Source organism: Thunnus maccoyii, chromosome 5, assembly GCF_910596095.1.
Source record: "Thunnus maccoyii chromosome 5, fThuMac1.1, whole genome shotgun sequence".
Taxonomy (NCBI): domain Eukaryota; kingdom Metazoa; phylum Chordata; class Actinopteri; order Scombriformes; family Scombridae; genus Thunnus; species Thunnus maccoyii.
In genome coordinates, this window is record NC_056537.1 from 31,107,836 (window position 1) to 31,130,506 (window position 22,671).

The window sequence follows — 22,671 nt, forward strand, 5'->3', positions numbered from 1 at the left end:
TTAACAAGGCTCATTTCCAAGACAGCAAGATATCAGGACATTGCAAGGATATATTTAGCAAAGGGTTGAAGGGCTTCTATTGTCATCTGAGGAGGAAAAATGATAATATAATGAAGTCATGTAATAATAGAACATATATGTAGGTGGAGCAAACATAGCTAATCTTTAATGTTTAGTGAGTAAACTAGTTATCGTTTCAGTTCATTTACTTATATTTTACTGTTTTCCCCAAACTTCAGGTTGGTTTCTTAGTACTGTTTCCCGTAGGTACCCAATATTTACAAAAATACTTTAGAGTATAATTAATTTTTCCTTTCCTCTAAAATGCCCATGTCTTGTTCCCCTTAGTCTTGTTTTCATCCACTGTACCTGAATTTAAGTATCAGTAGCAACTGGTAAGTATTTTATTACCAGAATCATACAGTGAAATGACACTGTAAATCACAGGCTCTATTATAACATATTACCAATGTCTGTAATTGTTTCACAGTAATAAAGGTTTTTTTTTTTAAAGTAATACATACAAATTTTAAAAAGCACTCAATAATTCTTTACATTTAATTTACTTGCTGTAATTCTGTTTAATAAATGTAATATATAATTTGTTAAAGGGTGCATAATGACTTGTTAAGAACTCGTGACACAAAGTTTAGGACTTGGTCTTGGTTTTGACCCAACAAGTCAAAGCCAAGACTTAAACCTGCTGTGAACCTTCTGATTTAAGACAACATTAAAAAATACAAACAAAAACATACAGACACTTACTGTGGACATATAGTTTGCATATGCCAGCCGTCCAGTATTACAGCTAAAAAAAATAGTGTTTTGAAGTTGTCTGAAGATGACGTTCATTTCAAAATCATATATATTAGGCATTATCATTTATGTTTGTTCTACCAAAATAAATGGAGTAAAAAATTCTGAATGTTATTATTTTGGTGGCACTTTAATTTTTCAGAGTTTTGCAGACTACTTTTACTATAGGTTATACTGTGTGATGCATCTAATTGTTTGGGCTTTAGAGCTAAAGTGCATGTGTATACACACACACACACACACACACACACACACACAGACGGGAAGTACAGCTGCTATAAATATCATTATCTCTCCTCTCAACTTGTCTCTCAGGTTCTCTCCTTCTTGTCTTCTCCTTGTTTCATGGTGGTTGAGCCGCACTCCTCTCCAGTTACGCCTCTGATGTAGCAGATATTCCCTTTGTGAATCCTCCAAATTAGATTTCAGCCCTTTCAACCAGCCATCAACCTGAGTGTTAGTGGTAAAATCACTGTCTGAAATATTCTTACAACAGTGATGTCAGAGAAAATGTTGCTTTCTCTGATTACTGGCACATAAAGAGTTGAAGTCAGATATGAAGCAAGCTGAATGCTGTTTCCCATAACATGCACAAATTTGAATTTTCTAAATTTTGAACTTCAGCTTGTCATTCGTCTTGTTTTTAATGTTGCTGATCTCTTTGTTGTTGCTGCTGCTGCTGCTGCTGTTTAATGCTTTTATTAAATCAACCTTTCACGGGGGCAGCCCCATTAGTTGTTATTATCACTGATGTTTACCTTTACTACTTTTAGCAGCCTATTATTTATCCTTAAATTATGCCATTCATGTCCTCGTGACTGAATGATTCACGTATAAAAAACCTCTGTTTAGCATTTCAAAGTGATATAGTTTGTTGAAGCTAGAGCCTTTGTTCAGCAGCAGTGCAGCAAATATTTAAAAGGTGCAACCTAGATTTATTTGTGCTTTGTTTGGTTTGCTGTTTGATCCTTCCATATTTGGGAGTGTTATAGCTACCTGAGCAGCTTCAGTTATTAAAAGCTGTTGTTTTAGACAAGGATTTTGTATGTTTTATTTTTACTTTTCTTTTGATTATAGTTGCAGTTTTTCATATTACTGTATGTAACCCTCATGTCTGGTATTTGTGTCTTTATGTTTATGACATTTACTTGTTTATGTTTTGTGATTCAGTATGTGTTCAGAGTCTTGCTCAAGAACTTGTTACACATAATGAAATTGTGGAATATAGTATATAAGATTAAACCTGAGATCTTTACGTTAAGGGACAATATCCTTGTAGGCCTCTGAACTCAGAAGTCACCAGAGATTCTTGTTCTTTCTGTTATTTCCCATCAGTCTTTCTCCTTTTCCCTCTCATTTGATCGTACATCATACAGAGAGCAAAATTATTGTACCAATATGATTATCGTACATCTGGCAACGCTGTGTACGGGGTAAACAGAGCTTTTGTTTAACAAGGATGTAGGCTAAACATCCTAGTGAGAGTCAGGGGCTGTGTGGCAGTAAAGAAAGACTCTCTGTTGCCTCTAACTTTCTCTGTGATCGATCATTTTCAGTGTTAATACAGCGGAATCCACAGTTCAGCTTTTGTCATTAACCTGTATTTATGTTGATTTTGTCAGGCGACACCAGAATTATAAAAGAAGGATTTTATCACTGTAGTGCAGAAGCTTGGAATCGACTGCTGGTTAACATGTACTGTAGTCTGTATGGGCCCTGATTAAAACACTATTTCATATTAGTTTTGTTGTCTGACAACAGAAACAGAAAACTATCTAAATGAGAACAACTATATCAAGAGCTAGGCTGATTTACAACACAGTGTAAGCAGTTAGCAGGAGGGGACTGAACAGTCTGTCACTAGACAGAGTAACTGTGCAAAGTGCACAGAGTAATATTTGCTGTTGTTGGTCAAAACTTATGTCAGCACAGACATGCTATTGTGATTTCAGCTCCACCAATGGGAAAGCAGGGCTGTGAACGAAGAGCTCATTTTTTTTTGGAATACCATAACTGTAGCCAAGTAGGAAATGATCCCCACTTCTAAAATATGTTCTATCTCAGTGGGTGTCTCTCCCTCCCGACCCCCTTTGTCTTTCCTCCCTTTTGTGCTGTTCATCCCTCCCTCATCCGTTCCTCTTGCTTTCGTCCGCCCTCCTCTATTCTTCATAGAGTGCTCTTGCTATTCTTCTTGCCTCCACATCCCTCTCCACTCTGTTTTCCTTCTCATTCTTCTCCTCCTCCTCCTCCACCTCTTCTTTACCATCATGAATAAGCCGTCCTCCCGATTTGAGCTTCTCCCTACATTTCTTCCTTCATCCTGTACTTTATTTCCTCTCTTATCTCCTCTACCTTTCACTGTGCTCCCTTCATTCTGCAACTCTTTTGCACCCCACTCACTACACAATCTCTTTTACACCCTCTACTCTAATTCTTCCTCTTCTTCTTCACCTCCTCCTCCTTCCTTTCACCCTCCCTCCCTCCTCCATACTGCTGCATTATTCAGACTGAGTGCTATTTGGAATGGCTTGTGTTGTCCCTGAGTACCTCTTCTCTCATCGCGCTCCATGGAGCATCCCTGCAAAACCACCGACAGCAGCAACCACACACACACACACACACACACACACACACACACACACACACAGACGTCAGGTCAGACCAGTGCACACACATCTGTCAAATCCATGAATTTACACACATACACTCTACGTACTGAGCTGCATGTAAAGAAGTGCTCTCCATTGTAAAGTCACACATGCTCCTTCTTCCTCTTTTTTCCCTAAATACCAGCCAGGGGTCCTCAGAGATCACTTAAGCAGCAGCTGCCGGCAGATGCAGGGCTAGACTACAACGGAACAAGGCGTCTTTTATTTATAACTACCAGCAGTACAGAGCTGGAGCACTTCAATTGCAGGCCACCACCGCCTTACAACACAGAGCAGGGAAAAGGTTCAGCACCGACAAAAAAAAAAGAGGGGAGAGAAGAAACATCTCTGCATATTTAATTGCTTAAAAAAGCAGAGAGGACTGAGTGGAAATACAAAGAGATACAAAGAAAGAGACAACATGAGGGATGGAGAGGATGAGAGATGTTGCTGACATCATGCTGCTACATCGTTGTGTTCTGCATTCTTCTCTAAGGATGCATAATATCAAGTGCAGAAACCTGTTTTCACTGAAACATAGATGGTGATGAAGTTTATATGATGGTCATATAAGTGCGAAATCACATTAAACAAAAACAGAAAACATTTTGTGCTGCTTTTCCTAAATTGTTTGCAGCTCTCAGAGTGTTTTGGTAGCTGTCTCCTTTATTCAGTTAAAGCAAAGTGGCCCCCATAGCACCTTCTATCTAGCACTATCTTTCTGTTCTGACAGCTTTTGCTTTTTTTGCCCAACAGCTGTGAAAATGAACCGCTGCAGGGAACGCAACTGAAAGATATGAGCTATGAATGTTCTTGGAAAAAGTCAGTGGTTTAGCGGTTGTGGTAGCTATGATGATGTGACGGGGGCATCAAGGTTGAAACTCTTCTGCATTTTTCATGCAAAATATATTTATAGCCATCCTGGAGTTGTGAGGATACATGCTGGCTGGTAATGAAATGGTTATTGACGTCAAACAAGACTGGGACACTGAATCAGTGATGTTTTATATTCCCTTACAAAAGATCAAGACGTTAAGGGGCACAATCCCTGAATTTAAGCAATAAGATATATCGTTCCGATGTAGAAGGAGATAGGCATCTTTGCTATTTGGGTATTTGAATAATAAAGTGGGAACAATAAAAGCTTCGGCTTTATGACTTTGAAGAGAGCTTGCACAGTCATTGTCAATGCAAATCACAAATAAAATGACAAAGACAATTATTTAAATGAACACATGCCCATACAGAGGCAACAAATGACAATCACACACAAGCCCTCATTTTGTAAACTCTCATTCCATACAGACTAGAAATTAGGCCACTTTTTTCATAATGCATTAGAGATAAAGCACTTAAGGCTGCTTGTTCTCTGTTTATCAGCCTTAATTTTAATTTGAGGCCTCAATAACTTGCTTGAGAAAATGAAACAATGAACAAGATACATAATGTTTCCAAATGCTTCCCACTGTTGGCAGCAAAGTGGCAGCAGTAGTTGAAACTTTACCAGCATAAATTCATATGACTGAGCAAAAGCTATTATTGTGATAACAGGATAAACAGTTTCAAAACTTTAAAATGTCACTTATTATAATTAGTACTCTTATGAAGCCAAAATTATTGACCCATTCCAAAACAAACACAGATAAACACCATAACTGGGACATCTTTGACAATAAACAATGTATTCTTAGTAAATCCCATGTTTTTTGTTCAGGATAACATGTCCTTGTTGCATATTGCACACTTTAAGTTTCACAACTTTAGTCTTTGTGCGTGTAAAAATGCATCCGGAGCGGTGGTGGAGGTGGAGGCAGAGAGGAGCAGGAAGAACCTGGCTTTGTTGTCGGTTTGGTGAAATGGGATTTGTACCTTGAGTTCAGCCTGGCCTTCAGCCGGGGCTGAAGAAGTCTGGACTCCGTTGAAGTAGGTGGCATTGTGATGTCATCGGTGTGCGACGTGCGCTGGCCCGGCGGCGGACAATGAACCCGGAAGAGCGGGAGGATTTGAGCTGCTGGTGAGAGGGTTGATGGAAGTAGAGTCTACATAGAGTTGGAAAGTTTGTCTTTATCATAGTTTCATGGGAGTGGGACGACTGTCTCCTTGAGAGCTTGTCGGAGGTGAGCAAACATCTGGTTGAAGATGTTAATCGCTTGGAAAAGAGCTGCGTCTGAGTGGGCCATCGTGTGCATGCGTGTGGAGCATCTGGATCCTGGCTGATCAGAAGCACGGTGTCTGGAGGAGATAGGTTCCATGTGGATGTGGTGGTGAAGGAGATATTACATTGGTACTGCTGGATCTAGTCGTAAGCGCTATGTTGCCGAGGAACATGGATCACAGAGCATGGGTGGGAGGTAAGCGTTTGTGATGCAAGCGTGTCGTAGGTCTGTAGATATCTAGACTACACCTTATACTGCCTCGCCCCATAGACAGAATGGGAACTGTACCTTGACCATATTTGGAGAGTAAGTCAAACTTGTCCAGAAGTTCATGAAATCCATTTTCCATTCATTTTTTTGATATTTTAATTAATTAACATTTAATTTATGACATGAAATAATGCTCAAAAGGCTCTGACTCTATGCACTGTGGTACAAATCACAGCTGTCTTTAAAACTGTGAAACTGAAAAGCTCAGTACACAGAGTTCTGCTTTTTGAAAAATTAATTAGCAATACATTTCCTTTCAGATACTTGGATATTGTATCATAGATGGCCAAAATGCATCATACAGATCTGGCTGAAATTATTGGTACTCTTGCATTTTATTGAAATAATAATGCACCATTCGCCCTGAACAGTGTTCAAATGAAAAGATATTTTATTATCAATGCATGTCTATGTTTGGTTTGCAGTAGAACAAAACAAAAAAAGTTGTGAAAATAACTAAATTCATGCTTATTCTACAAAGACATTCTAAAAGAGCCTGGATAAAATTATTGGTACCCTTTAGAAGTTGTGAGAAATAATTGATTTGTAGTGTAGTGTGTTGGGGATGTTGGACTGTTCTGAAGAAGCCTGCTATGAGTCCTGATCTGAATCCCATTGAACATCTTTGAAAAGAGCTGAAACTTGAAGTTGGGAGACAGCACCCATCAAACCTGAGAGAACTGGAGCAGTTTGCTCGAGAAGAGTGGGCTGAACTACCAGTGGAGAAGTGGAGAAACCTTACTCAGAGTTACAGAAAGTGCTTGACTGCAGTTATTGCCTCCAAAGGCTGTTCTACAAAATATTAAGTTAAGGGTACCGATATTTTTGGTCATGCCATTTTCATTTATTTTATTGTATTAAATAATATGTTAAGTTTTTAATCAAAAGCAACGTTGCAGCTATATTCAGTGTGAAATAAAGAATGATGGATACCATATACCTCTGTCAGTTTCAACTTAATACAGAGAAAATTTAGTTTTTTTTAAAAAAAGGTGGAAGGGTACCAATATTTTCAGCCACATCTGTATGCTGTATCATACTGTGTTCTGATTTCTTATATTTTCTTATATAAACTTTTCCTCTTCTTCTGTGTGTATACGCTCCTACTTTTCTTATCACATAAATACTATGTAAAGCACTTTGAATTGCATTTCTTTGACCTTGAGCTATACAGTTAAACAAGAACTTATCTAAGAAGCATGTAATATCTTCAACTCTTTTATCCTTAAGATGGTCCTCACAGTAACACAGAAAGTACACACACACACTCACTCGTACACATACTCATCTCACATTGCCTGTTTGCTGTTTGTATGGATTAACAGGGATTACACGCCACGGACACATGCTTCAGTGCCTTTTTAGGGGTTTGTGTATGTATGTTTGTATTCTGTGTTATTGTGAGTCCCGGCCTTTAGCTGTCGCTGCCTCACAGCTTGTATATGACTGCAGACTGCTTGTGTTTATGTTGTCTATAGGTTGGTGGGGGGCGGTCTGCAGATGACTGGGACTTTATTTTCTTTATGGGTGTTTTTGTCTGTGTGTGTGTGTGTGTGTGTGTGTGTGCCAGGTAGCACTAATGTTGTGGAGACATCTGTTTAAACAGTCACACTGTGGGGGCAAAAAGGGAGTCTCCATAGTGTAAATCATTAAATTTTAGTGTGAAGACTTGGTTTAAGGTTAGGGTTAGGCAAGCAGTGGTGAGGGTCAGGGGAAGTCTCCAGGAAAAGAATGTAAGTCTGTGTAATGTGACACATCTGGAAACACAACTGTGTGTTGTCTGTCAGGCTACTTTCAGGGACAAATATCAGACTGAAGACCAGTTTATTGGGGACGGCTTGTCCAATTGGCGACAAAGGCGTGTCCCCAATTGAGGAAAAGCTGATTTTTAGGTCAGTGGTTAAGGTTAGTGTAAGGGTTAGGGTTAGGCAAGTAGACGTTATGGTTAGGGTTAGGGGAAGTCTCCAGGAAATTACTGTAAGTCTATGTAATGTCCCCAAAAGTGACCTAGGACAACAACAACAACAACTTGTGTGTGTGTGATCATATCACTATTGTGATATAAACAATCTTCTAATATCTAGGGATGGGAATTGATAAGATTTTATTGATACTAATGCCATTACAGATTCTGCTTATTGGTGTGATTCTTTATCGATTCCCAATCAATTTTTTGTGTGGAAAAAAAGTAGGCCTACACAGGTTTTCAGTGTCAATGCAACTGTTTCATTATCTCCATTGTTTATCAATGACATTGCATGCTGATGAATATATGAAACAAAACTGGTAGATAAGATAAATGGTCCGCAGCCAAAAGTTAACTGCATTAATTAATGAATTAATTAATTTGAAAGCATCTTACAGTGTCCTGTCCGTATGAGAATAACAAACTGAGGGGGAGGAGGAGTGCTCCGCTGTGTTGTTATTAACGTCATGTCTCCAGCAGTGAAGAGCAGCCTCTCTGCTGCACTGTTCAGCTCCGGGGAAAGACATCGCTGTCCATCATGCTGAGCGGGTGCAGGGTTTTTGAGGTGAAACAGACTGAGCACCAAGTTCTTTTCTTCACCTCAGAGTTGGCTTAAGTTGTTCAGAACTGCAGTGTGTGTTGGTCAGCAGGTCTCGTTTGTTAGTGCTGATTGCTGCTCCGTTAACGTTAGTCTCTGAGTGACGGTGTAGAAAGTTCACAATATACAAAATATGTTTGCAACCGCTGCCTTTTTGAAGATGAATTACAAGATAACTGAAGATAACTTTAGGGTGTGTACGCTGTAGACAATCTGGAGGCTGCACTGCCCTCACAGTTGAGTTCCGCCTTTTTCATTCCGTCAACATCACATTCCTGGGCATCGATAAGAGGAATTGATAAGCTTGGAGGCATACAATTCCAATGGATCAGACAATTTGGGACCGGTTCTCAACTGGAACCGGTGCTTGATTCCCATCCCTACTAATATCTTCAACATTTAAGAAAAAAATGCCTTGTTCTGGTGGAATAGCAATGCACTTTGAAGCCACTTAGTGTTTCTCCTTTAGCTTCTACAATACTTTATACTTTTATGTACCAGTTTCTCTGAGATCAAGTTTTAACACATGGTGGATTAAAATGACAGCAGACTGATTTACCTTAAATACACCTTTTTTCACAAAGCACATATTAACATGTCACAATAAGAAAAGGACAAGCATAAATAATAAAATGAATGGTGGCAGAATTCATTTCTATTATTTACACCATTTACATGTAGCTGCTTGTTGTTCATGCTGGCTCACTGTCACACTGCCAAAGCTTACTGGGACATGTACTCTCCCCTTTGATCCGGTTATCACAATACACATCTAAAACTGATAAAAGTTCAGACAAAATAGGGAAACATTTTTATAGAGTTTGCTAGAGGTATAAGTCCATGTTAGGCAATCTAGGCTCATAGTAGGTCTGCTGCAGTCCAATTTGTGGACAGATCCATCTTCAAAACCTTTGGGCAATAAATGTGTGTGTTCTGGATTTTCTCCACCACATTTTATAGGATTTTATGGTTTGTGTCTCTTTCTTGCTAGAATATCTTCTGCAGGATAACTCAGTTGTTTCTTAATTTAGTCCGCATGGCCTCAGTTTTCCTTTCCTGTTTGGCTTGTGTTGAAGCTTCAGCCTTCAGTCTGAGTAATGCTGCATTCACGCCGTGTTGGATGGTCTAGGGCTCCTCTCATGCATCATGTCCTCACAGCATCTGTGCATCCAAATATGCTGTTTTTGCAGCATGTTGTGATGACTTGAGGCTGTCAATACAGCAGCTATCAAGTCCTTGCATGCACAAACAGCGTTATGCAATTCTGTTCCTTTCAGTCTACAGGGCTTTTCTTGTTTCATTGAGATCAGTCTTCTCCTTCAGAGGAGTATATCTTTTCCATCACTTGCCTTCATCATCTTTTTTCCACCAGCTATTCCCTGGGGGGCATGATGCTTTCCTTCATCAAGGGCTGCTCATCTCTCTCTAATATGGATCTGATACAGAGTGTCGGGCTATACTCCCTGGTAATCTTCTGCTGGAGATATGATGATCTTTCTCTCTTGTTTTAGGGCAAAAGACAATTTCGTGAGGTAAGCCAGCTTGAAAGGAAGTGTTAGGAGTGTGGCACTTACTCTGTATGTGTCTGAGCTGTCTGTCCTTTTATTCTGAACGTGTCCTCCTTAACGTGTAGATAGTCGACATCATTGGTGAAAGTGTTCTGTTTCTCATGCTGCTGCTTTGCATGTCTCCATGTCCTTGTTCATTTCATTCATCTTCTTGCATCTGTTTACTGGAGGACAGATTATCTGTCTTCCATTAGAAATACAAAAAAAATAATTACAATAATTTAAAAGAATACTATGTTAAAATGACTCAAAAGAAATTATTGATTTGCTATAGTTGGATTGTTCTGTATCTGATTGTAAAGATTGCTTTTGATTTAGAGAAATTTAAAACACTTACCGTATGTCAAAATCAAATTGAATGAATTTCTACGAATGTCATTTTCAAACAGTTACTGTTTCATGATACACAGTTTCAATAGTTGACACCACTATACAGTAGAACAAAATAGTATGCATATTTTCTAAATTATTGCTTATACTGTGAAGGTTTGAAAGGACTTTACATAAAGGTATTGGCCTTAAAGTAAATACTCTGATATTCAAGTAAGCAACATGGCAGCATTTTATGTAAAAGGTTCATCATTCCTATAGCTTCATATTCCTCAAACACAAACAATTCTAGTTGTCTTTTAAACGGTAGTTAATGCTAATATACCACATGGGCTGCAGCCATCACATTAATGATGATGCTCTGTCCACATTAAGTTTTCACTATGAACATTCTGCGGCAGGTGGACAGTTCACTTGATTACTGTAAGTTTATACATTTTTTTAATCAACTAGTGAAGCTTCTATCCAGTGCAGATTGAAGAACAGTATATCAAAATGGTATTTTTATATTGTCATCGTACAAAATACAGTTTGGTCACTGTTTAGTTTAGATGTGTTACATAAACCATCTCAGGGTAAGAACAAGGTTAGAGTTAAGGTAGGATGAGAAAACTTTTTCTGAACATGAACAACTCATTCATAGGGGAAAAAATTTCAAGTGAATTTATTATGTTGTAATTCCAGTAAAATCTAAACACACTATCTGTTTAATAGGAAACTGTTGTGGCTCTTTTACTAGTTACAGAGGAAAAATATCTTGCTGCTTTTTCACAAAACCTTAATTGCGCAGGGGTGTTTGTTTTGACAAGCAGCACAGGTAGGCACAAAGTAAACAATCATTTCCAAACCCACACGCAAAATACCCCCCACACAAAATGGACTAACTACATAAAGTTAACAATAATAGGAAATAACGCACCTCATTACCAGCTGCAGAAGAAATAAATATTACATAACCAGTAGTGTTGTATTTCTTATGTAACCCTTGACATGACCAGAAGGCAGTGCTGGTGGTTGTGTGGTAGGCAAAGACAAGTACATCACATTTTCATGTCTGACAGATTTAATATTACTTAAAAAAAATGTTTGTAATAGCTCTACAACTTTCCAAACTGTCCAGGATTTACTCAGGAAGCAGGAGTAGGTGTGTTGTTTTTGAAGGCCCACACAGTGCACTGGCCCCAGATCAGTCAGGGCTTTGGTGCTTTGTTTGATTGTTTACGGGTGTAATAACTGCTACTCTAAAATGAAAAAAACCTTTTGGATGAGAGGAATCAGAAATTTCTAACCCTAAGATCAATGTGACCCACCTCCAGCCCCTTCAACTCCACTTTCAGCAGAACTGGCTGTCCTCGGTTCCTCCTAGTGAGATCATCAGAAGTCCCGCTTTACGTTTCATCCACCCAGGTCTTCAGCTACAGACCTGTTCTTCACGCCTTCCTTACCGCCAGTGTCTAGACTCCGTCGGGAGGATATTCTTGTATGACTCATGCCGTGACTACAGACATCACAATCCCCGAAGACTCCTCACATAGCTCTTTAATGTTTCCTCCACAATCTATCAAATAAAATCATTTGATAATAACTCTTTAAGCCCTTCTTTCAGTGAATCTCTCTTACGTGAAATATAGTTCAAATAATTTAAATCTATCAACATGGTTTATTTGATCACCGGCACATTTACAGACCTGAGCCACTGTAGCTAAACAACGTGGCCATTTTTCTTGCTGCCACTGCCAGCAGAAGGCAATTACTGTATATCTCTTCATATCTCTTGAACACTCTGTAAAATGTATTGTTCTGATAACCAGATATACAGTCATGCCAAGTAAACACTGTTCAAGCTTTCATGAAAGGGTGAATTTGGTCATATTGTATTAAACACAACAAAATTCATTTTTGAAATCACTAATGGTAGTGATCAATGTGAAAAGACTTTTCTTTTACTGTGGATATTTTTGTCACAATTGATCATTTTTTAAATTTATTTTACTTTTGTTATTTAATTTACTTTAATGCAAATGGTTTTGTCCTGCAACAGGGAACATCCCTCAATGGCATCATTTCATTTATTTAAACGTGGTATTAAATTTTACAAATGTTGAATATAGCTCAGATATGAAATGATAATCCTCATGCCAGTTATTACTTTAACTATAAAGATTATTTTTATGTCGGGGCATTAGAAACAAATTTACCATATTTTGCCCCCCTCTCTGCCAGAGCAACATAGCAACACACACATATGCGCAATCAGCAGATGTATAGCCAGTGGATTAGGTTTATGGGAGTGTTTTTTAAGTTCAATCAAATCAATTCACAGCACCTCATACTACCAATGCTGAACCTTTTTATGTAATGAGCTAGACATTAGTTAGACGTCCATTCAGCTCATCCTGAGAACTGCAGTGTGCAGCATAGTGGACTTTAATGGAATCGTTTTTTGGAAAATATTTACTTTCTTGCCAAGAGTTAGATGAGAAGATTGATACTACTCTCCAATCTGTCCGTTCAAAGCATTATAAGGCTACATCCAGCAGCTGGTTAGCTTAGTTTAGCATAAAGGCTGGAAACAGGGAGCCTGGTTCTGTTTGAAGGTAGCAAAATCCACCTACCGGCACCTCTAAAGCTCACCAATTAACATATTCTATCTTGTTTATTTAAAGGGGCTCTATTATGCTTTTCCTTATTTTCAGTCATATATATACAATGTTACAATGTTGAATGTTCATTTTAAAAGTGGCCAACGTCTCAAATAATGAAGTTAACGTGTAGAAGTAATCACTGTGAGCAGAGAGCAATAACTTTGGACTACTCTGAACGCTCGGTTTCAAACAGTTTTTTCTACTTTCAAACCGAGCTGACATTAGCTTGTGACAGATTTTTTCATCTACTCAACACACAATACACAAGTTCACTACTCTGCTCCGCTAACATTACAGTGTTTTTCCACTGTTTTGGGAGTAGTAACACCAAGCTATGACTCAAATCCAGCTGGCATGCTGTGAATGTTTTTCCATTACACAGCGGGTGTTTACCTGTTGGAGGTGTGCTGGTGTTCTGCAGCTCTTCATCAAAAATCATCATCACTGTGGCTGTTTCTGCTTGTACTATTGCTCCCTGCATTATTTCTAACTGATCCGCTGAACAAAGAGCTCCAAATATCTCAGTATGTTGTTGTGCCGACCGGTTTTTAACACCGCTAATGAAGCTCTGCTAATTCAGTGAGGAACACATTTCACTTCCTGTAAATTCTTCACAATTAAAGTCTCTTGTTATTTAGTCATTTAAAAAGCTTTCAATTTGAAGCAGCAAAGCAGTAAATGTTGGGTTTTCATCGGCAGTAGCTTAACATGACCCTGATATGGCTGCCCCTCAGCAGGCTCCTGGAAAGCTGGCCAATCAGGACAGATTGGGCTCATCAGGAGGGGGGCCTTAAAGAGACAGGAGCTAAGACTGCCTGTTAGAGACAGAGGCTGAACCACAAATTGACGTTCGATTTTTGTACTGATTAAACAAATACATATGGGTATATATGATTATGATTATTTCTGTCTGTCTCACCGTGGCTCTCTTCTTTATATATAATAAATACAACATTGTTTTATGTTGCGGGAAATATTTCAGTAAATTTTCATGTCTCTCACTCTGCACTGTCCCCTGATACTGTAGCCACTGTATGTAGAAAAGATGTCATCTTTTAGAACATTAGGATGTCTCTTCCTCCATCTCCACGGCTCCACGTCATTCCCCTTTTTCCACTCACCACCTTGTCTTTAGGCCTGTCTCTCTCTCTCTCTCTCCCTCACGTCACTTTGCCCTTATTTAATCTCCCTCTTTCCATCTTTAACAGAGTTCCTTTGAAAGCCACAGAGTGAGGAGTACAAATTACATCCTGACACCTCCAGTTAGCCCTCTTCCCACAGTCTGCTTTTCACTGGCTACATCAGGCCCCAACGTCTGTGCTCTGTCTTATAAAAGAAGATGTAGGTGATGTAGGTTATTAGAGATTACCTTCTATGCTTTGTTTGATTGGGCTGTAATGTAGTATTGCATATTATAAATACAGAATAAGTACCTACATAATTGACTATTCACTAAGCCCTGCTTAGCTAACCCCTTAGTTACTGTTGCTACTCTTGTCAAACTCCTTTCTCGCATGGCACCTATGCAATTTACAATGCTAATGGGGGCAGGGTTACCATTCAAAAGTCTTGGTGATTTTTGAAACAATAGTTCCTTGATTTCAGACAGAGGCAGAAAAAAAGAGCCAATTAAGCCCCATGAGTTGGTTGAAAAGGCTGAACTGTGTCTCCGGATGACTCTTAAATGTTTACAGCTTTTAGTCCTTTTAAAACAAGAATCCTGTGTGACAAAGTAGGTGAGACCACACCATTTGTACCTGTTACACTTTGCTGTATTTCTTGGTATGCTTTTCATTTGTTTGTTTAGCCAGTATAATGTTGTTATTGTAGCATTGCTTTCACACATCCCAGTTTTTTGTGTTTAGCACTGTTTCTTTTACAGTTACATCTGCATTTATGGTCCTGAGTTTTTTGAGCTATACATTTGCTTGTTTCAGGGCTGCCAAGTTCTGACTAAGATTACCTTGAGCAGCACGCATGGGAACAACATTATCAGTTATGAATGTTTTTTACTGCGTGAGAAAATGGATGTGTGGTGTGAGAGTGGGTGACAAGTGTCATTTGCATCTCATGGTCAAGCTGTATATTTTAGTTACACTGTATATGCAAAAGCCCAACTAGGAACAAGAGTTGAAAATTAGCAATAGCTATATACTCTCTGTGCAGCACGTCAGTTTCATGCCCTGTATTGGAACTATGTTGAATTTCATCATCCCTATCAAATAAAATAAAACAATAAATAAAATAAGGCGTGAGACTTGGCAGCCCTGTTGTTTTATTTACCATTGACAAAGGGGGAGTCACCTAATGACTTCCTGACAATAATGACACCCGAAATATGGTTCTGCCTAGACATATTGGAGGGCTTATTTAAGGGTAGAGTTGTTGGTTTGAGGGCAGAGCAGAAAACAAAGAGGATGTCTGTGCAACTGTGTGCATGTGATCATGTCTAAGTTTGTTCACTTGAGTTTGCGTGTTAAACCTGATCAAGCTATGTTTGATATGTTTGTTTTTCAGTGCATTTTTGGAGACACTTTTTTTGGTTACATTGGTCTGAATAAATCACTTTTTGAAGTCATTGAACAAGTCTCTGAGTCTGCCTTCTATTACCTTCCTTGATGCTCTGGCTAAGCTTACTCACATCTTTTAAAAGGGGTCTTGAATGTGCACAAAATGGTTACATACAATACTGAGTCAAAAGTTAACAGGTCCCAGGTAAGTCAGCATCCTCACCGGTTCATGATCCATGTAGAAGACATGGAAATAAAGAAACTGTGTTATTCTTGTTGGCTGAGGGTTGCTGGAGCGTAAACCTCCACAATCCAATAAAGGGAAGGACAGGACTGCAGATACGTTAGTCAAGAATGGGGCTTTAACCTGTAACCCAACACACTAATATTATTAATGATGTGCTCTTTGGCTTTGAAAGTAATGGTTACAAGAGTAGGTAGCAAGCTAGTTAGCCAGATCTGCTAAGAATTGCAATTTAAGTCAAAGCAGATAAATACCGTTTAATACATTCCTTGTCCTCTTCCCCAATTTTTTGGGGGTTGTGAGAAGGCAAAAAACATACAAACAAAAAAAGACACCACCACTCATAACTCTTGAAATAGAGTATTGCACTTCTAGTACTTCAGCTGCTACAGTCATATGCACATATGACATGATATGCTTGACAGACCGGCCAATGCTACTTACAGTTGCTAAATTCTAGGACAAGGGGTTTAACAAACAGTCAGGTCAAGACTAGTCTTCATCAGTAGCTGTGTGGTTTATACTGGTAAAAGCATCTGTCCATGAGGGGATAAACATCAGTGATGTAATATATAACTATTTCTTTCTAACAAGATGACTGTACTGAATGTAAATTGGTGTGGTTAATGCAGTAATATACTATACTATGCTATTTTTAGTTTCCCTTGATAAACAAGGGTAAAACAGGGTAAAATACTAACTACTGCCAGCACACATTTTTTATTTAATGTGTTGCAAAATACTGTTTTAGTTTCTTCAGTTTTCCTGTCCTCAATCAGTGGATCCCACCCTATGTCTGAAGCAACAGTGTAGTTCTTACACTCTACTAGAAAGACTTGCATCACTGTTGATACTGTATGTGTGTGTGTGCGTGTGTGCGTGCATGTGTGCGTGCATGTGTGCGTGTATGTGTGTGTGTGTGTGTGTGTGTGTGTGCTGCTTGTGTAACAGTAACCACAGCCTGTCTTTGTTAACCGGCTGACCAGATGTGACAAAGGAGGGAAAGGGAGTAAGGAGGTGCTGTGACTGCAACAGTGTTACTCATTATTTTAGTATCATTATATGGAGCATGCTGCATACTGTAGATAAAAGCCACTCACAGAATGTGCACTATGTAAATTACATAGTGCAGATACAGGATGCTTCCTAAATAGCTGGTGATTGAGGTCACAAATGCTACAGATGCAGAATTAACAGTAACAAATTCTGTTGCAAAATTGTGATAATGTAACATTTGAGGAGGTTCTTTACCGCACTATAATTGAACATAATGTAACTGACCCATGGCAATGTCTTAAAGGACCTGGGATAGAGTCAGTTAAGCTGTTTATTTACCCTTTTCAGTCTGTATGCTAAGCTATGCTAACAGTCTCCATCCCCGGCTCCAGCTTCATATTGAAGCCAGATATGAGAGTTGTATTGATCTTCTCATCTAATTCTTGGGGGGAAAACTAATAAGTGTATTTCTAAAAAAAAAAAAACAAAAAAACAAAACAAACAAAAAAATATTAATTTAAGAATGCTTAATGTCAACAATATCTTAAAGTCTGTCTGACAAGTGTGATGTGCAACATGTCTTGAACATGGATAAGTTCCTGGAGACAAACAACCTATGTTCAAAATAGGTTGTCAACTCCTAGCAGCTGATATCTATTCCACTGAGGTTATGCTTACAATGCTGACTCTGAATACACAGCTGTGACACACGTGTGGAATTGTTGACAGCTTCTGTTTCTGTGAGCAGTGTTTCCCCTATAATTGTACAGGCCTGGTGGGCCACCGGGCCAACAAGAACCCCCACCAGCCCAAAAAAATCCTTTTTTGAATGCCAAAAATATGCCAAATATCCATTCATTTGGAAATCAATAATCATATGTGTTTGAGAGTCTCTGTGCAACACTGTTCCAAAACGTGAGTCTACCTCTGTGTCGTTGCCTGGGAAACTCTTGATGTGATGCAAGTGCCACTGCTATCCCTTTAAAATACTGCAGAGTGGGAGCGTATGGGATGCAGGTTAGCTAACATGAGCACGGTACCGCCTAAATAGAGAAAAAGCTCTAACGCGGATGATGGACAAACTAATATATCAACATTTTCTTCCAAAACTCTGGAGCCAAACAAAAATACAGATGGGGAAGAGGGGAGAGGGGCAGAAGTGGGAGAAGGGAGAGGGGCAGCTTATTTTTATGCAATAAATGCAGCTTATTAAGTCATCCTCTCCTTCTGACCACTTTGTTTTAAGTCTTGAGAATACCGAGCAAACAAAAATTTGAATGCAAATATAAATTGCAAACCACCTGCTGTGCCACCTGACCGATGCTGACCACACAAACATGCTTTAGGATTTTTGCAGTGCGTCCCGCCAGGCCTGGAATAAATTCTAGGGGAAACACTGTGTGAGGTTTTTAAAATGATATCCCATCCCAAATCTGTCCAGAGTATCTGTACAGGTTTAGCAATGACATTTTAAATGTGTGTGACAATGTCTAAACTGCATGTGTAATACTACAGCAGCCCCACACAGACCTATAGTCAACATCAACAACAGACAGAAAGAAAACACTGTCTGTGTGTGCAGTCTGTGCATGTTTCTCCCTGGGGTTCTATCACTGCTGAGAAAAAAATATTTCTTTAAAACATACCAGGATGTGGCCACTGTACCAGTTAGCAAATGTTCCACTTCCTGCACCAGTTACTTGTTCACTTTGGCTCAGTGCTGTTTCCTGCTGGGCAGGGCAGCATACACAGCCTGTCTCAGTGTTTGCAGGAAACAGCTGCCTATGGTTTCATGTGTGGGGGCAGATGAGAGCCCTGACACTCAATCCTGACTTGTATATCAGTCAGAAAATCAAAATAATGAGCTAAAAGCTGCACAGACCTGCAGAGTTGGATGCTCAACAACAATAAATGCACGTTTTTGTAGTTGAATGTGTGAATAATTTTGCATTATTTGGGCTCAACCAATAAATTGTTTGTTTGAAATGTTTTGTTTTTGTTTTTTTTCATTAAATCAAGTGTAACCCTTGACTCTTTAACAAGATGTCAACCACCAAAAGCTCAGCCAAAACTGGCATGGTATTTTTTAGAAATCTGGTGACGCTTTTTAAACAGGAAATTGTGGTTTCTTAGCTATAGCTTTAAGAATGCAGTACATTGAATATGTAGTAGTATATAATAGAATTCAGTCAGTTTGGTGTGATTAGGGAATTCAGTTCAAATAATCTATTAATTTAGTTTGGAAAAGTCCATTCAAACATATCTGTGAAAATGAACAGCTTTCTTCAAACAAAAAAATCTGAGGTCTTTTGGGTGGACTTGGGTATGGTTGCTGATTTAATGCTAAATAGACAGACAGAAATGTTTATGTTGAAAGACAAAGAAGTAGATTAGTCAAATGAATTCTTTCCCCACTTCTTTCATGTTTGAAATTATTCACAAAGAAGTATCCTTTGGCTATGGTTATGTTTACATAGTCACCTGGGGGTGGCTAAGACACAGCTTGACACTTGGCCTTTGTTATCATAAAATTTGCCAACCACATAATGCCGGAGGGGGTTTATTTTCTTGTTGTTTAAAACAAACCTATGTCATAACCCAAAGACAGACATATATTAGTCTATCCCTGGATCAGCCATGTATGGCAGAAAATTAGATGCTGTATATGAGAAGGAGCAAGAAACAGATAACTTGAAAATGTATTACCTGAAATTTATATCTCCACTTTTGATTGCATTCATTTTTAATTCTTTTTGATTATATTTTACCACTTCCACCACCCTTGAGAAAAAAATCCACTGTGGCGTGTATGTAATATATATTTTTAATGTCATTATAGTGATGTTATTGGTATTGATGATGATTGACACCTCATTACAGGGCCAACCACTGTGCCCTTTGTACATATGAGGAGTCAAATAAATAGAATAACTGTAGAGAGATGACAATTCAATCAAAGGACATTATAAAAAAGCTGTCTCCCCCAGTATCTCTAATTGAATGAGATTATGTTCATACATTTGTGACATTATATAACGACAATTTTCCTGAATATACTGAAAGCATTGCCTTAAATTAGTCTTAAAACATCTTATTGCTCCACTTACAAGCCAAGCTAATACCTTTTGAGAAAAAAAGGAGGACAAAGATGATCTATCAGCTTCAGACAGAAGGTCCATAATACCTATTGACAACCTGGCCAGTTGAACTCAGTGTAACTTAAAAGAGAACGTTGCTTAGGAATAATAAGAATATTAAGACATCAGGCTACCAAAATGAAAGCTAAACAAAATTAAAGACAGAATCGCCATGGGAAGGGTTTTAGGGCTGTATAAATATAATAATATCATATAAACAAGGTCACAACAAAATAACAATGTTAAAAAAAATACATGAAAATTAAATGCTTTTTAGGCCACAGGGGATTTTTTCGATGCAATACCGCCAGTGACCACTGGGGGAAACTGGCAGCGCTGCAGCTCTCTCTCTTGGTAGCTAACAATATCTTTAAACTTGCAACAGGCAGGTGTTTGTTTTTTGGCCATTTGGGGGCAGTGGAAATCCTGTGAAGACAACATATTATCACCTCCTAAATTGATACACCAAATTTGTTGGTAAGTTGCAAACTATTTTTGCAAAGCAATATTCACATTAATTTGGAGGCTCACTACAATATTCCCACATTAGTCGCTACTGTCCACCTGTTGAATTTAGTCCAACACTGACAACGCTTTTAGCTCTGTTTTCAGTCTCCACTAACTCCTGAGAAAATTATCTGGCTCTGGAGCTGTTAAATGCTGCACAATATTCAGTAGTTGCGTGGTTTTGTCTGTCTGCGGTTAGTAGCATTCAGTGGGTTTTTAAAGCTTTTTTGCTAACTTGCAGCGACCGAAAACAACATTTTGAGAGCTGCTAAATTGAACCAAAACAGTAAAATTATAGGCTGAAAAAAACCAAAACAATCAGCTGAAAGAACCTATTGGGTGCCCTTTAATATTAGGTGATTGAGTATCAATATATAATTAACTTTTAATCAAATATTCGTCTACTGAAAAAATTACCACTCTGACGCCTGTTAGCTAAACCCTCCAGATTCACCGTTTGTGTATCTCGGCCTTATTAGCAGGTCTACAACAGTGCACCACCAGGTCGCGCCATTGGGAATGTGCTCCCCCCCTCTTTCCCCACTTCTGTGTTTTTTACAGTTCTGACGTCAGCAACCTGCAATTGAACGAATGAACTAACGAAGGACCGAGCCCCTACCGGAGATACCGGGAGGCAGTAGAGTTACAGAGCGAGTCCCCGCCGCCCACTCCGGAGGAGCTAAACGGAAGAAGGTGCACTGTGAGCCGCCGTGAGAACAACGTGCTGGAACCAAACGATGCGAGCGCTGCTCACCGCCGCCCAGTAACGTACACGACCGACGAGTGGAGAAGAAGAGAACCGTTACCGTGATTTACCGACAGAAAAACAGAAGAGAGACGGAGGACGGACGCACCACCAGCGAGATAACGCCTGAGAAACAAACAACCGCGGAGGCTACAGTGTTGTTTTCGCGCTGTGGATCAAACCGAGTGGATCCTCGATTTTAAATGCGTTAACGGTGCCGTGTCCCCGGCTTGAGAGCGAGAGAGAGGGAGCTGCCCCGAGAGCGAAAGAAAGACAGAGGGATCATAGAGGGATCGAAGGCATAGATAGCACAGACAAGGAGGAAATAAACCAAGAAAGAAAAAAAATAAGGATTTGCAACCATCTTTGTTTTTTATTGCTATTTCTTCCGTGGATCCGGTACCGGTAACGCCATCAAGCTGTGTTCTCTAACCATGGGATGTACTCTGAGCGCAGAGGAGAGGGCGGCTCTGGACCGGAGCAAAGCCATCGAGAAAAACCTCAAGGAGGACGGTCTCACCGCGGCCAAAGATGTTAAACTGCTGCTGCTCGGTAAGAGACTCCGGTTGAATTTCCTACTGTAGGGCCTGTCGAGCCACGGCTGAGAAATGAAACGCTTTGGGGGATGAAAGGTGTGGTGTGGGGGTGGGCGTTCGGTAAGAGATGATCATCACGGTGGAAATTTAAGCAAAAACATGACGTCTATCATATCAAGCAAGCAACGATATGGAAAAATATCCTTTATACAGGCCAAGAGGCATTTATTTGTTTGATTTGCCTTCTTAACACACCCTACCCTTATATCCCATCACTTCATCCTGCTATATAATATGAATTTATGCATTAAACATAAAGGTGAGTGCAATGTTCAGTGAAAATGAGGCAATTTATAGGTATAAGGTGGGGACTACATCAGAGATGATAACTGCAGATGGATACCAGGGAAAAAATGGCAGTATGCAGCAATGGAGGGCCAAGCACAGTCAAGGCAGTGTTGGTTCATTGGTTTGGGGTGGGAGATTGATTCTTTGATTCCTTGTGGGAAATTAGGCTGTAAGTATTTAATCTATTTGACTGTGTAAGTTACAGGGTGGGGGCTGGGAGGAAGGAGGGGATATAAAAAAAAAAGGATGTTGAGGAAGAATGGGTGCAGCCACTTTCTCCATCTTTTTCATCTCCTCCACCCCGCCTGCTGCCCTTATTCACTTAGGTTTTTAAGAGGATGATTCTCTCTCTCTCTTTCTTCCACCCCCTCCTCTTCCTCACTCTGTCTCCATCTTGCTGTGTCTCTCTCACTCTCTCTCTCTCTCTCTCTCTCTCTCTCACACACACACACCCATACACCCTGTTTACATTGTTTTCTTGTCTCTTATCCCTCAGGGGCTGGAGAGTCAGGGAAAAGCACCATCGTCAAACAGATGAAGTAAGTCTCCAATAAGCACGGTCTAATAACCCTATAGTGTGAATGTGTGTCCCTCTCTTACTCTTTTCTTTCTGTTTCACACACATCGCACACACATGCACATACATGCAGC

At 39.4% G+C, this 22,671-nt stretch overlaps 1 protein-coding gene across 3 annotated transcripts in view; it reads left to right on the plus strand.

Annotated features, from left to right (window-relative positions):
• Window positions 1-20,229: 20,229 nt before the first annotated feature.
• LOC121898042 (guanine nucleotide-binding protein G(o) subunit alpha) overlaps window positions 20,230-22,671 on the plus strand; it is a 95,760-nt gene continuing 93,318 nt past the window's right edge. For 2 of the 3 annotated variants that reach the window (XM_042412926.1, XM_042412925.1), the window contains exons 1-3: window positions 20,230-20,361; window positions 20,953-21,688; window positions 22,517-22,559. In XM_042412926.1, the coding sequence (XP_042268860.1) occupies window positions 21,571-21,688; window positions 22,517-22,559 (161 nt within the window). In that variant the 5' untranslated portion in view covers window positions 20,230-20,361; window positions 20,953-21,570. The remainder of the gene's footprint in view (window positions 20,362-20,952; window positions 21,689-22,516; window positions 22,560-22,671) is intronic. The other variant, XM_042412927.1, reaches the window with a different exon arrangement.